Genomic DNA, 16882 nt, shown 5'->3' on the forward strand with positions numbered 1-16882 from the left:
GTAGAAGAATGTATTATTATTATTTAAGTTATTGAGACATCCCAGTGATCTAAGGGATTTATAGAGCAAATCGAGAAAATTCATTATTGAACGAAGCGCATAGCGCTGAGTTCAATAATTATTTTCGAGATTGGCTCTATAAATCCCTTAGTGCACTGGGATTGTTTCAATAACGATATTGTCAGTACCGCCAGAGAAAAAAGAAGATTCAAAACGCACATTTTGCTACGCGCATTTGGATAGGCGTAACTGTGTGGTCAGGTTTGTGTCAGATCACAGGCGGAAGGTATCGTCCACTGGACTACTACTATCACAGAAAGACTACAAGGTCTGTCACTCACCTTCGAGTCTTCTGTGTTCTTGGAGTCGCTTCCTGGGGAAAATATTGTTCAAGACGGTTTGCCTCTTCCTACAGTCTGTGCAAGGTCAAATAAATACAGTTGAATGATTGTTTGAACTATTATGTGCCTTTAGTTTTCAGCTTCCGTCCGGTGCAGGTTGTTTTTAACCATCATTTGGACGAATCTTCGTTTGCGAGCCGCTAATATCCACTTTGCGTCAAATCGTGCATCCGCACCGAATATGCATACCAGCGCTCATTGGTTAATAACAGGATAATCGATGATTATTTTCCCGTGGGTAGCTTCCCTTTGCTGCACAATATTTACATATGTTTTAGACCAATGGGCGCACCTAGTCCAAGAGGACGGTCCCACACTGACTCCATGTTGACGGCCTGGCAGGCAGGGTCTCCCCTCTTGTGGCCACTGACGCGGCACGCTGAGCAGGTGACGTCACTGGCGCACTCGAAGGCACGGTGACCGAGTCTCAGGCATCGGCGGCACGTCAGCGAGCTCGGGTTGACCTTGGGTTGTTCCCTGTGGTATACCTTGGCAGTGAAGCCCCCCACCTTCAGCGACTTTTCCAGTGGAGTGGACGGCACGCTGATGAACAGGAAGCGTCTCCCAGCCAGGAAGCGGGTGAGTTTCCCGTCCCTGTCCCTCGTCTTTTCCATGAAAGTGTTGGAGCGCGGGGTGCATCCAACTCGAGTAAGCGCCGATTCTATGTCCGCATTCTCCACCGAGATCGGTTTGTCTGACACCCACACCTTGGTTGCAGGGCTGTCGTGACCGTTCGACCCATGAAGAATGAAAGGGTTCTTGTCGTAGGTAGTAACGCTTATCCCACGCAAAAAAATGCTGTTGAGAAGGAGGGCTGTTCGAGCTGCTCGAGTTGTGGGGTAGATCCACCACAGACCTCGGATCTGCAGCGCCCCGGTGATAGTCTCTGAACCGCTAGCCCTCTCAGCTGCCAAACATATTTCCAAGGTTTTGTATTTCGAATCAAGATCCGGAGGCAGATCGCGCCTCAGGAGGAAGACGGGTTCAACCATAACTGTTTGCTGCGATCGCGTGTGTGTTTGAATATTGACCCACACGACGTTAACAAATACGCTGTCACACCTTTGTACCCTCCGACGAGTCACGCCGCTTGACTACCTTTAGTTTGACTGACACAGATTGGACGCTGGTTACACACAGATTGTCACTGAGTTCACGTGCAGGACTGTTTACACCTATGGTAGTGTTCACGCCTGGCAATAAGAAAAGATGCGAAGGTTCGACAGAAAAGTAGCTAATTGACAGACTTTAGCACATCTTTTTGTAATGTCTTTCAGCAAACAATAAACAATGGTTGGAGACAAAGCTCTCGGACAACTCACAGGGTCGCAGAAGCCTCCAATTGGCAGAAAATAGCCGAAGTAGACGGAGCTCGTCTCACAAACGCCCTTCCGACATCGAAAGGGGACATCATGTAATCCACTGATATATAGCTCAGTTGTTTGAACCCATGGTCAGCCAGTGATTTATTTCCCAGTGTCAAATGTACATGTGTTTGAACACTCATGCATTCGCAAAAAAAGAAAGTCTCAGTGTTTTGAAAACACGAAGACACGAATACATCATCATCATCATCATCATCATCATCATCATCATCATCATCATCATCATCATCATCATCATCATCATCATCATCATCATCATCATCATCATCATCACGTTGCACACACATTCTACCCTAGGCAAAAGGCGTTCAGGATAGGTCTGCCAGGACAGCCATGGGGTAATACGGCGTAGCATGGGATAGCCAAGAAGAGCAACTGCGGATGTCAGCGATCAGAGAATTTTAAACAGAAGGGGCTTGATACTTAAAGGAATTCTTTCGTATTTTTTTTGTAGTTTGACGAGCTTTTCAGAGCTTTGCAGTACCGAGAATAGGTATTTGGGAAGGGTGTTGCCAAAGTGCCGAAATGCGCTTAATAAGATGCCGTGAGATTCGTACAGATTCTGATTGGCAATTTCCCCATGATCATGCTCACCCCTTATAGGCATGCGCAGACTATACCAAGGATACGCCAGGAGGCACTTGAAGCCACAGCATACCGTATTCTGTGTGGCCTTAAGGGCATGCAAGTGTATATCATCATCATCATCATCATCATCATCATCATCATCATCATCATCATCATCATCATCATCATCATCATCATCATCATCATCATCGTACCTCGTTACGCGGAGATACACTTAGTAGTATAGGTCAATCGTAAGAAGACGTTCAGCTGAAAAACAACACATCACTGGAGGTTCAGAAAGTCAATCATCCTGTTTGTTATTCACCCGGAAACTGTGGTTTTATTTTAGGATTTGGTCATACAGATTCACACAGGAAAAAACTCACGGGAACACATATGATCGTTCTGACCTGAGCCTGATAGCTAACAAAACATCCTGTTTTTGAGGAGTTACAACCACCTACACAACAAACATGAGTCGTCTATACGTTCGAAGTAGGACACTGACCACCATAGGATGTCGCTATGATCTTTTCTTCATCCCATTTGCCAACATTTGCACATTTCCCAACATTTGCACATTTCCCAACATTTGCACATTTCCCAACATTTGCACATTTGCGTTTTGAAAAGTGTAAGGCAGTCCTTCTCCAGGCGTAACCTTTCCCCCTCCGTGAACAAAAGACGCCGAACTGACGGCACAGATTTTGACGAAAGAAGTGCTGGCGTTTTCTTTTACCCACTCCCAACGCAAAGCAGCATCCCTGCCATTGAGGACACCGCAGTTGTGCAAATGTGGCTTTTGAATCCACTATATTCAGAAGAAAAAGTTATTTATTTATTGTCTATTTAATTATAATATATATATATACATTGTATATATATGTTTGGTACTCGACTCCTGTTGCCGCTTTTAATGGCATTGCTCAGTTCCACACAGTAACGAGGCTATTTTTACATTCAGTCAAGCCCTCAATCATTGACATTTTTGGTCAAACATTCTTTGTGTCAGTCCGGACTATGGGAATGCATTTTTGCTTGGAAGCTTAAAAACAATATAATTATATTCTTAACGAAAATTCGATTTTAAATCGAATTTTATTTAACATAGTGAACAAGGATTGCATTGTGTTAATTGTCATCTCCTGAATCAGAAACTAGATTTGTTGCGTTTGTATTGAAAACACGCTCAAAAATCAAGAGAACACGTTATATGAACATTAGGTTTGTTCATCTTTGGTAACCAAGACTATGCGTCAGCGCTGTCTTAGTGGCAAAGTTTTCGGTCAGACTGAGTTACTAGTCTTGCCTACAAATTTCAGTGCGTTCATTATTCTGTGAGGCCCAGGGGAAAACAAATCGCTTTACGGGACTTCTTGTTTTAACTGCTTTTTTATTTGTGCTGCGTTGTTTGTGCTGCGTTACATTCAACAGCCCAGCAAACCTTATTTCTTTACTGTCTTATTCGTTCATGGAACACCATAACAATGGGACCGTCCTCTATACTTCTTTCAATTATTGCGAAACGTAAAGATAAGAAAAGAGATGAAAGTTACGTTTATCAGATTTTGGAAATGGGCCGAATATGGGCTATGTGCCCATATATCTTTTGTGTGTTGTTGTTGTTTTTGAAGATGCATTTAGTTTATTCCTTAGTTTAGTTTAGTTTAGTTTATTTTTATAATATTTGGGCTTGCTATTGTCATAATGTTATAATATACATGTACGTACAAGAAATAAAACATGTCCAAAAACCTTTTGCGAAATGTAAAGGGTGACGAGCGTATTCCTTGCTCACAAAGATCGCGTGTATTTGGTCTGAAATTGGTCTATGGAGCATATTTAATTGGACCAACATATTATGTTTGTTTTATTGAGTAGCAAACATACCCTAAACGTTTTACTATTTTAACGACAGAATGCAGTTCTTCAAGCGATTATATAAGTATTACATTTGTACTGTACGTCTCTTTGTCTACGACTTGCAGGCATTAATTTTGATTGTTTTTGCCCAGAAAAAAAGTTTGCAAGAAAATTCAGCTGGCTGACATCGAATCCGTATCTACGCTCATGCCATCGTAGATTATCTACACCCTTAACCCGTTTTTCTTTCGAGATATACAGTCTTAAATTGGACAAACATGCATCTATTTTGGACCAAGAACTTGACTTGCATCACCTCATTTTAATTTTATTTTTAGAAATAACATGTTTCAGTCACTAAATATCATCATGTGCTAAAACAATAAATTAAAAAATCTTGGCACGTACGTAGGCTACGACATGGCCAAAACAGAGGACTTGAAGTGGAAGATGGTAGGAAATGTAGGTCAGAAACGGATGGTTTGTTTCCCAAGCTGAGTAGACTTACAAAGAAACAACAGATATATTATACCATTGGGGGAACAAATTATAGTCAGAGCGTCGGGTCCGAATTATCTGTACCGTGGATAAGCTATCTGCAATGTTCGTTTTGGCTAGAAGCATGCGAAACATCGCAAATTTTGACCCAAGACACACTCTTTTTCAATCGTAACAGAGGCCCATTAACCTTTTTGTGTGTCATAAGATGAAATCTTGGGGAAGAAAACAAATAGTTCAACATAATCGAAGATAAACGCCTACAATGTTTTACAGTGTTATATTTGTTCTGTGGCCTTTTCCCGCAAATATTTGTCTTCAAACTAAGTATCACCTGTTTTGACACAATTTTCTAAAGCATACCTGAGCTCTCTGTTGTAGAAGTCTGTCGTAATTATTCCAGACCCATACCTGATTAACACAAACGTTTAGAAAGTTCTCCTACCAGATCTAAACAGTTTCCATTTCGAACTGAATATTGCGCTTGAGAATTACGACACATTTGCTTAACTTTTTATTTATGGAGGTTACTTACTGCTTCAGGATAGAGAGCGGAGTGATGTCTGGCTCCATTGCCTAGATCCCATTGCCCATGAAAGTCGTACGCCATCAGGTTAATAAAGTCAACGGATCTGAAAAATAATGTTTCTTTGATTTAAAAAAAAAACTATACATTTTTGGATTCAGTGAATGATACAGAACACAATGCGCGCGCACACACACACACACACACACATACACACACACACACACACACACACACACATTTGTATACACCCACACATACACACACACACACACACACGCACACACACAAACACACACACACACACACACACACACACACGCAAAACGTGACCGAGATATAATTTTTTCGGGGCAGGGGAGGCCGTAAGCTTTCTAGATTGATGCATTTATTTACACAATTCACAGGAAGCCGCCATTGACGTTATGACTTAGGTTGAATAATCTGGTTCTTATTAACAGCGATAAACTCAGTCATATAGAAGCTGAGATACATCAATGCGTTCCCATACAGTTGCGAAGTGATATTCTAATTTAGGATCTTACAGCACACATCGAGACTAAGAATGATATGTACGTCATGCAGAGGGATCTTTTCAAAACTGTGCTTTAGATACCACGTCACGCATCCACATCAGGCCCTGGTTCGTGGTACACCTGACTCTATCCCCCGAAGGAGGTACACCCCTTTCTATCCCCAGCAAGAACAACCACATGATAGGTGTCTCCAAACTAATGCTTTTAAATGGTAGATAACCAAACAGTTGTCTTGTATTTAATGTTTTGCTCGCAGTTCAATTTCTAAAAAGGCAACTTGTGTAAATCTGGTAAATCTGGTAATTTTGATTTGACTTAATTGCCACCGACTAAAATCACTTGAGAGTTGGTTGCACGTCTGCCATGTGAACAGCGCTTTAGATTGCGTAGTTTTCAGTATTATTCTTTTCCACCAGTCTTTCAACATTTGACGTTGAAATCGGTTTCTCTAGTGATGATTATCATATATGAATGGGAATGCACATTCCTGAGTATACGTCTGTGTTATTATGGTTTAATTTGTGACCGGATTTATGTAAATGTTTTTGTTTCAGTAACCTGATTTGTAAGAGCTATGAGCGCCACTGTGATAAAAACAAAACTACTTTAAAGAAAAACATAATGACGTGCAGTCGGCGCTTTGTTCTGTCCTCAATGCTCTATCGATTTTCCTGTCCTTTCATTGGCGGCGACTAATTAGCAATCTTTTACTTCTTTTGTTCTATTCCCAAACGGTACGAATTGTTTTCCGGACACTTCCGGGATGCCTACGCGCAGGATCTCAAGCCCTACACAGGTTGATTAGGTCTTCGTGGTTCTCTCAGATCCTTTATATTTTTTAACATCAATGGAGGACAATCACTCGTACAAAATTCTTCCCTTGTCATTTGAGCGTGCCAAGGTAGCTCTGTCGCTTGCACCTGCAAACGAGTCTTGTAAATAATTGGCTCTGTTGACGTCACCAGGAAGGAGGAAAACATCACAGAATGAGTGACGGATATATATACTCTTCGGCTGATTAGGAGTGGACTCAGATCGCCTCTTGATGTCCGAGTGCGACCCTCCAGGCAATCGATTCTTCATCTTTTTGCGTGTTGTTTGTTTGCTTGGCTGTATATCTTGCAGGTTTGGCCTTCACCTCAGCGGACTTGGAGTGGTGGCAATGCTAATGACCCAATCAAGGACGCCGTGCATGCAGGCTAGTTTCGTTTCTTTCTTTCTTTCTTTTTTCATTTCATTTTTTGGCTGCTGGTTTCGTTGTTTCTCTCTTTCTTTCTCTGATAAGTTTATTTGCACACCCTCCCCCCCCCTCCCCCTTTCTTTTTACATTAATTTAGTCAAGTTTGATCAGAAATCCAGTGCTCTACCAACTGAGCTACCAGACGATACAAGTTGGTGCAAATATAACAAACGCAGGTATGAGAGGAAAAGAACTCACCTAGATATCTGTGGTATCTGGTAGTACTGACGAGATAAGTCGATTTCGGCGATGACAGCTGATGACAGCAAGAGTCTGTCGTTGCCCGTTTGTTCCGCTTCTTCCTCGAAACCTGACCTTAGCAACTGTTTGAAACAAGCAACATTATTTCAGCACTGAAAGGGCAAACAGAAAAAAGACAACCAAAAAGGGTTAACATAATGTAAGCAATGAAAACCGGGTTATTAAAATACAGAAAGAAAGAAAGAAAGAAACAAACAAACAAACAAACAAACAAACAAACAAAGTAAGAAAGAAAGTAAGTAAGAAAGTACAAAAGAAAGAAAGAAAGAAAGAAAGACACGTCATTGGCATCTTCACCACCATCATCCCCACCTTGCCACTATTACTACCACCACCACCGCCACCACCACAATCATCATCATCACCACCGCCATCATCATCTCCACAACCTCCCTCCTCTTCCTCCTCTTCCTCTTCCTCCTCCTTCTCATTACCTGAAGCAGCCTGGTGAAGCGGATGCGATCCGCAGCCTCGCTGTCTCTCTGGGTGTCCCCGGGATATTCCCAGTCAACGTCAAGACCGTCAAGGTTGAAACGTCGGAGGTAGGCAATGGCGTTGTTAACAAACTCCAACATGGAGTCATCTGAGGTTACGAGCGAGGAGAACTGTCGGCCCCCTGCAAGCCATCCTCCCACTGACAGCATCACGCGGAGCTTGGGGTTTGATTTCTTCAGTTCCACCAGTCGTTTGTACCTGAAGAGTGTCGTTTTGTGTTCACGTGAGCTCGCATGTTAGTATTTCACTAGCTGCACTTCTTTTCATAAGGCAAACAAAAAATGTTGGTATGGGGTAACCCGACCGCACCTAGTTTTTACCGCTTGACCTTAAAACCTTTTTTTTTCATTTATAAAAAAAACCACTACAAAACACAAACTTTTGGCATATTTTGCGAACCATACCGAGACTAAGGTAACATCCTTTGAACTCGACATCACACGTGACAGTTTGGGAAAAAAAGAAACAAGTCGCGTGAAGCGATATAAAAACGTTTAGTCAAGATCAACACCACAAACCAATCAGCGCCGAGATTACAATCAGATAGTCTCGGCTAACCATACCGAAGACGGAGCACGCGTCCGTAGTTTCTTACTGAACCTATTTTCTTTCAATCTGAGCACATTTTTAGAGTAAACATGACATATCTATATATTTTTGAATTCAGGAGAAGATGCGAAATACAATGTAATAAATGTTAAATCTGTTTGCGAAAAATCTATTTTAATGACAACTTTAATTAGCAAACTTATCAATTAATTTTTAAGCTTCCAAGCTGAAATGCAATATCAAAGTCCACGCTTCGTTGAAGATTACTTGATTAAAATGTCAACCAATTTGGTTGAAAAGTGAGAGCGTGACAGTGCTGCCTCAACTTTAAAAAAAAAAGCCGGATATGACGTCATCAAAGACATTTATCAACAAAATGAAAAATATGTCTGGGGATACTATACACAGGATCTCTCATGTAAAGTTTCATGAAGATTGGTCCTGTAGTTTCTCTGAATCGCTCTATACAGACACATACACACACACACACGACACCCTCCTCTCGATTCACCCTCATGTAAAAGGCACAGTAAGCCTCCCGTAAACCATCACAGATACTGTCAGGTTTTTACACACAGTACAAACACCCTTCCATTTGAACGCTCACCAAACGGGAAATTTTGGCCAAGCAATATTCGACGAAGGCCGGACTTCGGTATTGCATTTCAGCTTGGTGGCTTAAAAATTAATTAATGACTTTGGTCATTAAAAATCTGAAAATTGTAAAAAAAATAATTTGATTTTAAAACGATCCAAATTTACGTTCATCTTATTTTTCATCATGTTCTGATTCCAAAAACATATAAATATGTTATATTCGGATTAAAAACAAGCTCTGAAAATTAAAATATAAAAATTATTATTAAAATAAAATTTCCGAAATCGATTTAAAAACAATTTCATCTTATTCCTTGTGTGTTCCTGATTCCAAAAACATATAGATGTGATATGTTTAGATTGAAAACACGCTCAGAAAGTTAAAAAGAATAGAAATAAAGAAAAGCGTGCTATCCTTATCTACTACCCCGCTCTTCTTGTCAATTTCACTGCCTTTGCATCGAGCGGTGGACTGACGATGCTACGAGTATACGCTCTTGCTGTAAAAATGCAGTGAGTTCAGTTTCATTCTGTGAGTTCGACAGCTTGACTAAATGTTGTATTTTCGCCTTACGCGACTTGTTATTACTTCTCGCTGAAATTTTAGGACATAAGAGCTTTTTATGTGCCTGAGGCATTCTTAAAAACTCATTAAAAAATTCCAACTAATTTAAGGCCCCACTACTAGCTGGATTTTGAAAAAAAATCGTTTATTTTCGGTCAAGATAATAAATAGCCCATATGTATGTAGAAATGACTGAATTTCATCGTGCAGCTATTAGTTTTCTGATATTTGGAATACTTTTTCAGATATTTGCACTCAAACAGGCATGTTTGGAAGAATCTGCCAAAAATCTGTCAAATTTCGTACTTTCGTGGATTACTTGATCTCGCTTGTTTTACGGCTGTATGGTTGTTTTCAGTAGTTTGCGGTAATAATCACTACCGCCATGTTTCCTCACTTTCTGTTGTGATCGCTGAACCTTTTTTGAGCGCGTTTATTGGTAAATTTGAAAGTTTTAGTTGTGATTAGCAAGAATCATGCCTTCTGATAAAAAGTACAGACAAAAGACACCAAAAAAGGTTAAAAAGTTTCCGAAAATCGACGTTTTAAATCAGTTACTCCCTGATATTTTCAAAACTATTCAATGTATCTGCCTGAAATTCTGCATACTTACTCAGCATGCCCATAGCTATAGCATAAAACAGAATTTTAGCCCTAGCAAAAGTAGAGATATATTTTTTAAATTGTTGCAAGATATTTATATGTAGCTCTGTTTTGGGTATTTTGGTAGGCCCGCATGACAAACATTTTGTAGAGTACAGCTTTAGTTCTGCCTCACGCTGCAGTATGGTCAGTCATTGATGTTCAGATGTAAAATGAAAGACTTAGAGTAATCGGTTTTGAACATATCAGGGAGTGACTATGTGTGTGTTTTGCGCATGGGATTTTTAATATAATACATGATATTACCATTTGTGACTTTTCTGTGCTGTTTAGAGGCAAACTATCACTACCATCTTAAAATTCAGCCATTTCTACATAAACATGCCAAATTTGATTGAGAAATATTGATATATGCCAGAATAACAAAATCATGAAATGTGTACCCGCCGCCAGCTAGTAGTGGGGCCTTAAGAGATATTTGCAATTAAACACCCTTCTAGGTCCACGCGGACCCACGACCACCGGCGAAGGTTAATAATACTACGTATTCGCCTGGTGGGGTGGAAGTAGTTAAAAAAAAAAAACGGTGATGTGGGAGTGGCGGAAATGGACCCTATCCGACCAACTTACAATTCTTCATCGTTGAACTCCGTGGTTTCAATTCTGGTCCCCTGCAAGTCACCGAAGGCGAAAATAATGTGGGAACACAGGCTGGGGTCGATGTCTTCAGGAGTGAAGGGTGTGGGTGAGGGCCTGAACTGAGACCAGTTGGTGTAGTAACACACTCGTATGTACCCCACACAGCCTGCACGTGAGACATGAACGTTTAACTGTGTCAAATCTCACAGAGTTCGTTGCCATTTTGAGAAAGTATGCTTGAAACACACACAGCCTGCAAAGGTATAGATGCGTTAAGCTAAAGAGTAAATATGCTTGGTGCAAACAATGGTTGAATCAAACATGTATTAAAACAGTATAAATTGAAAACATTCTAAATCTTAAACAAGCAATAACCTTACATGAGTAAGCCTGGTTTCAGCAGTGGTTTAAACCATAAATCTTCTGCTGGTGCAATACAAAACAAATGAACCAACACAAAGCAATATCAAGCTGATGTAAATAAGCCTGTTTTGAAATGTGCTTTCATCAATCATCCGCTGTTACAACACGTGCTCATAATCAACAAATAGCAAATAGCTGACGTAAGTATGCTTGAAAGACACACTGCTGTCGGGAACGGCAAAGCCACTGTGGTGGACCGCGGACTTAAATACCTTATTGCCGATTTAGCATGGGCAGGAACGCAGAAGAAAGAGCGGCAGAAAGACAAACGTTATGAGCCACGTCTAGTCGGGCAAATATCGACGCAAGTATTGTCGATATTTAGGGATAACAATTATGCTTGAAACCCACACTCGTTTAGCTTTACAAACTGTTGCTTTGGCATCAATATTTTGAGTAAGTTAACGTAACACAGAAAAATCTCACATGACCTTACTCTCAGGGATTTAGTTATAGAAAAATTTTAAAAAAGGACGCTACGCACGCGCATTCCTTGATACATCAGAGAAACGTTCCTGACTGATGCTTAATCGTATGCCAATGCAGAAAACAATCGCCTTCTGGTAAGGGACCCATCCAGTCATACACATTTCCTTACACCTTCGTTTACATAAAATGTGAGTAAGTGTGTTAACAATCGGCCATTGAGAAACCCGCTCCAGATTTCAAAGCAACCATCGTGTATAGGAAGGGAAAATCCGACAGTTTTCATTTCGACAATCTGGTGACGCAGACCACAGTAAATTAATTATAAATAAATATTTGAAATTTCCACGACGACAGCTTCCTTTGTAAGCAGTTAAGTCAGTCTTTTAGAGCTTTGGGATGGTGTACTTTCACATACGTAAGGAGATTCACACGAAATATGACATCAGAGCCGAACGGACACTTTTTTGCCCGAGACTGAAAACAAAATGTCCGTGGCTGCAACTGGAAGTGTTTTAGTGACATCCATTAACGGTGAGTCAGTTGTTACCAATGCCTTTTTTCCATAAAACAAAATTAAAGCGTGGTTAAACTCTGGCACAGTTTGAGAGGGCCACATGCCAGACAAGTCCTCCTATTAGGTCTTGCACTTATGGCACTGAGTTTAGTAGTTATTTCGTCACTAGTGATTAGAATGTCTAACTTGACGTAACAGCATGCACGTGTCGCATGAACCGTACATTTCTCGTATTATACCAGTAAACATCTCATAATTAATGAGAATTTCTAACTTGACGTAACAGCTTGCACGTGTCGCACGTGTCACGCATCGCATTAAGTGTTATTCATGGTATTTTACCAGCGACGTTCTCAAAGTACCGGAAGTGACGTACCACGATCAAGAGTCAACACAGTAGTAATCTCTACTGGGTAATTTTTGGTTGAATAAAATCAAACTGTCAAAGCGTGGTCCCGTGATGGCACACGGCTTGGACGCTCGTTACAAAAACATAACATCATTATTGTAAGACACGTGGACACAGAATGAGGACGTATATTTATCAAAATCATGTGGTAATAATATAAGCAAAGCTCATATCGGAGAGAAAGTTTAAACAATTTGAGGAACCATCGCATTTATACAGTCATGAATCGAAAAGTGAAGAAATTACGCCCTGAAAGTGTCAGAAGTTGGATGATTGCATGTTTGCAAGCAAATCCTGTGGAAAGTTCGGTCCCTGTTCCAAACCAATATGAATCAGGAAAATCTTATTGTGAATGACTACTGTATTAACCTTATGCTCAATACCTGTAGGGGTTATGTCGTCTCCCAATATGGTAGTAATGAGGTACATGCAGACATATATAACCATAACATGACTGGAGACATTGTTGAATATTGGCAAAATGGCAGCTTTTCTGCGTGGAAAAAGATGTGTTTTTTCTGTGTCTCCTGTTCCTCCCAAGCGAGAGCCTGTTTGCTCTATCCCCAATGAAACTGTGAAAACGCGCAAAACAGACGCTAGTAAACTTTTGTCCGCATACCCAGCTTGAAATAAGTGTTTTTTAGTGTGTGTGTTGTTTTAAGTGGGTTTTTTTTTTAAAGAAGAGCGTTAAGAGGGTATGGTTCGATATAAGAGCATTATCCTACATAGCGCCCCATCCCATAAACACGGAGTTTCAGGCTGTACTTGACAATGGACGATGTTCGGAAATAACTCACATTTTTACGGGTTGTTGAAGAGTTGCTTTTCCTTGGCAACACATAGGCAAGCTACATGTGACATTCTAGGCCAGGAACTAGCAAGCGGCATGTCTCTGCGCGTGATCGGTGATCTGTGTCCTTCAAATCATGCGAACGAGAGACATCGAGTCTCAAGAGTTGATGTGATTGCGTCCTTCAGATAGGATAACACGCTATTAGTTGGTCTCAGTGTTACCAAGGAAAAATAACTCTCCCACAACGCATTAAAACCGGAAAGAGGTTTATTCGTATTTTGCCTTTTGGGTCAACAGCGTTGGTGACTTTTTTTTTCGTGAGAGAAAGGATGCGTACATGAAAAGCAATATTAATTAGGGGAAGTGTTAAAAAGATCTTGGACACTGGACAAACAAATCACGTGTGACGATGAACACGCCAAGCCCGTAAGCGATAAACCGCCGCAACCTAATCATTTCGCCCTGCCTGACGCATGTTGTCAAAAATGACATTGATTTCTTGCCTTTCTGTGCGTGCAGGGGAAAGGGGAGACAATTGATATCGAAATTCAACCTTGATTTTGCCCAAAGCGATTGAAAGTGATGTGGAGGGTGTGAGGTCAGCAATAGAATTAAAAAACGGTGCAAGTTAAAATAGATTTTGTCCCCACAGGGTTAGATATTGACATTACAGATCTGACGTCAATCGCATGCCTATTTGTATCCTTTTTTGACACAATGAACAGCGGAATCCAAACTTGGTTTGTCCCACTAGCGTGGTTGGAGAAAGGGGATAAAAAGCTTTAAATTAGTTTTGTGTCAATGAACCTGGCTGCCTTTGAAATAATTTCGGAACTCTTCCTCCCAGTGGAAAGCTGATTCGTTTCGCTGATAATATATCCGTGTCTTAATTATTATGTAAACTTAACTGAAGCATGTGCTACTGCCTCAAAGTCCACCCACAGTCAGCTGCAGAAAGGTTTTAAGATACTCGTCACATCCCCGTCTGTCTTCCTTTCTGTCTTTCTGTCCACATTCATGTCCGACTGCTTTTCCTTTTGTTTCTCCTTTTGTTCTGCCTATTTATTTATTTATTTATATGGGAGATTTATATAGCGCTTGACGTTCTCTAAGCGCTTTACATATTAATTTCTGCCTAGGCAAAAAAAAAATAATAGGTGTGGTTACGGTAACATAGCCAAAAAAAATAGGGTAGGCAGGTAGGCAATCACTTTTTGGTTTTTTTTAACTTTTTTTTCTAATGTGTACAAATTAAACCTACTTGACAGGGAAATAAGTGTGCGACTCGGGCACTTTCGCTTTCATTGCGTTTTCTGCACTCGTTTACTTGTTTTTTTGGGTATTTTTTTGACAAATGTAATAAAAAGTTATAGGGTCGGCCCCAAAAAATAGGGTAGGTCGGGTTACCGTAACCACACCTATTTTTTTTTTAGGCCCTACCTTCCTGTGTGTACTTTTTCTGCCTTTGTCGTCATTCTATTGACGTACATGACTAACTGTCTTACCTATCCCACCTTACAAGTTATTTAGATACTGATTGACGGACTGGCTGACTGGCTGACTGACTAAATGACTCACTAATGGAGCAAATCCAAAAGCAAAGAGACTGCCAACGTTCCAAAATTCAGAATAAAAAAACCCAAGAAAGGTAGGTTGTAGGAACGTTTGTTATTGACAAAACAATACATTCACAAATATATCGACCCAACGGTCTTTTAATGTTCTATTTACTTTTGTTTTGACGCTGACGTCATTCCCTGTCTACGTCACTCATTTCGTCATATAATCATTCATTCGCTTGCGGCTTCGTGGCAGGCGGAAGAAAAAATCAGCCAGATAAGTTCTCGTTATTAATTGTTTGTCTACGTGCACTTAAAAGACCGTTGGGTCAATATATTTGTAAATGTCTTGTTTTGTCAATAACAAACGTTCCAACAACCTACCTTTCTTGTTTTTTAATTCACTAATGGAGCGTTATTTTGTAGTAGTCTACATGGTACCTGAGTTCGAGCCTGTTTTACCATTTAACATATCAAGAAGCCCGCCTCTCGCGTCAGATTTTGAACAGAAAGAAACACGAGCAAACGTATTTAGAAATTGAAACCGCTAGAGAAATATCAGTTCAGAAAAAAAAGTTACAGTTCTTACCTTCTGCAAGAAGTAAAAGGAGCAAGGGAAGAGGCAGCAACCGACTGTGTAGACCCATGGTGACTGCAACCAAAGTAAAAAAAAATTGCAAACAATTTCTCTCTCCCCCTCTCTCTCTCTCTCTCTCTCTCTCTCTCTCTCTCTCTCTGTATGTGTGTTTGCGCGTGTGTGTGAGTGTGTGTGTATGTGCGAGCGTGCGGGTGTGTGTGTGTGTGTGTGTGTGTGTGTGTGTGTCGGTGTGTCTGTGTGTCGGTGTGTGTGTGTCGGTGTGTGTGTGTGTGTGTCTGAGTGAGTGTGTGTGTCAGAGTGTGTGTCTGAGTGAGTGTGTGTGTCAGAGTGTGTGTATGCGTGCGTGTTTTGTTTCGCAAAGACACAGTATCACACACACACACACACACACACACACACACACACACACACACACACACACACACACAATTACACACTAACACACACACACACACGCACACAAAAACACACACACATACGCGCGCGCGCGCGATACATCTAGGCTTTATGACCACTTAAACCAAATAACTGACCCACAATTTCATGTTATTTGTATTCGGTTCTGTAAGTGAATAAATATATTGAGAATACATGTTCTTTTATTTTCATATGCGTACAAAAAGTCAAAATGTTTAGGTTTTTTTCCTTTTTATCATTTCAGGCAAATCAAAAAGGATATGATATTAAACGGTTACGCTTTTAGAAAGCAAGCAGTCATTGAGGGGCTATGAATGAATAGCACATGAAAAGCGTGCCTGGTCACACTAAAAGTATATCGGTGCAACTTCTGATTTTATTTTGCCTCGACAACAAACAAAAAACCACAATGAACGAATTTAATATTTCTCACATCATCAAGTATTTGCTTAGTTTTTATATATTTGAAGCATTTTAAACTATACTTTTAAAAAAAATTCTAAGAAAGTTTGACTTTTCTTTGAAAATGGATGACCAAATCTCTCGACAAAGAGAAACTTAACACAATGATATAAATGCCTTACCTTGCAATAGCTTGTTAACTGGTCACTTAATTAATACATTCCGTCACTGCACACATCAATTAGTCCACACTAACTGGAAATGACAGCGATTAAAAAACTAATCTCCCTTTTATATTCAAATAAAAAAGTCCAAGCTGTGTCGACCCCAAGACTGCTGAGATCTCAGCATGAATGTCCCTACTGTCCTGAGAGGTTTAAGGAAATCAAATCTTATTCAGAAAATTTGCCACATTTGTGTTAGTTCATCAGAAGAGAGGCGCTACTGGCCTTTGTGATCTAACGGCGTTCGCACCAGGAGGGGCTGAAGAAATTGAAGCGACTTCGTCCTTGGACTGTAGATGTCTCGGTCAGAAACAGCATGTTCAACCCAAAACAAGTTGTTTCAAATACTGAAATTTTGACTAAAATTGTTGCAGATGACGTTTATG

General features: G+C 40.4%; 1 protein-coding gene across 1 annotated transcript in view; it reads right to left on the bottom strand.

Moving 5' to 3' along the window:
* LOC138959638 (chitinase-3-like protein 1) overlaps positions 1 to 16523 on the bottom strand; it is a 37257-nt gene extending 20734 nt beyond the window's left edge. The window contains exons 1-6 of the mRNA XM_070331206.1: positions 16455 to 16523; positions 15445 to 15507; positions 10720 to 10894; positions 7715 to 7973; positions 7218 to 7342; positions 5253 to 5349 (exon numbers count right to left, since the gene is read on the bottom strand). Of these exons, the coding sequence (XP_070187307.1) occupies positions 5253 to 5349; positions 7218 to 7342; positions 7715 to 7973; positions 10720 to 10894; positions 15445 to 15502 (714 nt within the window). The 5' untranslated portion in view covers positions 15503 to 15507; positions 16455 to 16523. The remainder of the gene's footprint in view (positions 1 to 5252; positions 5350 to 7217; positions 7343 to 7714; positions 7974 to 10719; positions 10895 to 15444; positions 15508 to 16454) is intronic.
* Positions 16524 to 16882: the final 359 nt, after the last annotated feature.

Source organism: Littorina saxatilis, linkage group LG2 (assembly GCF_037325665.1).
Source record: "Littorina saxatilis isolate snail1 linkage group LG2, US_GU_Lsax_2.0, whole genome shotgun sequence".
In the NCBI taxonomy this organism is placed as follows: Eukaryota; Metazoa; Mollusca; class Gastropoda; order Littorinimorpha; family Littorinidae; genus Littorina; species Littorina saxatilis.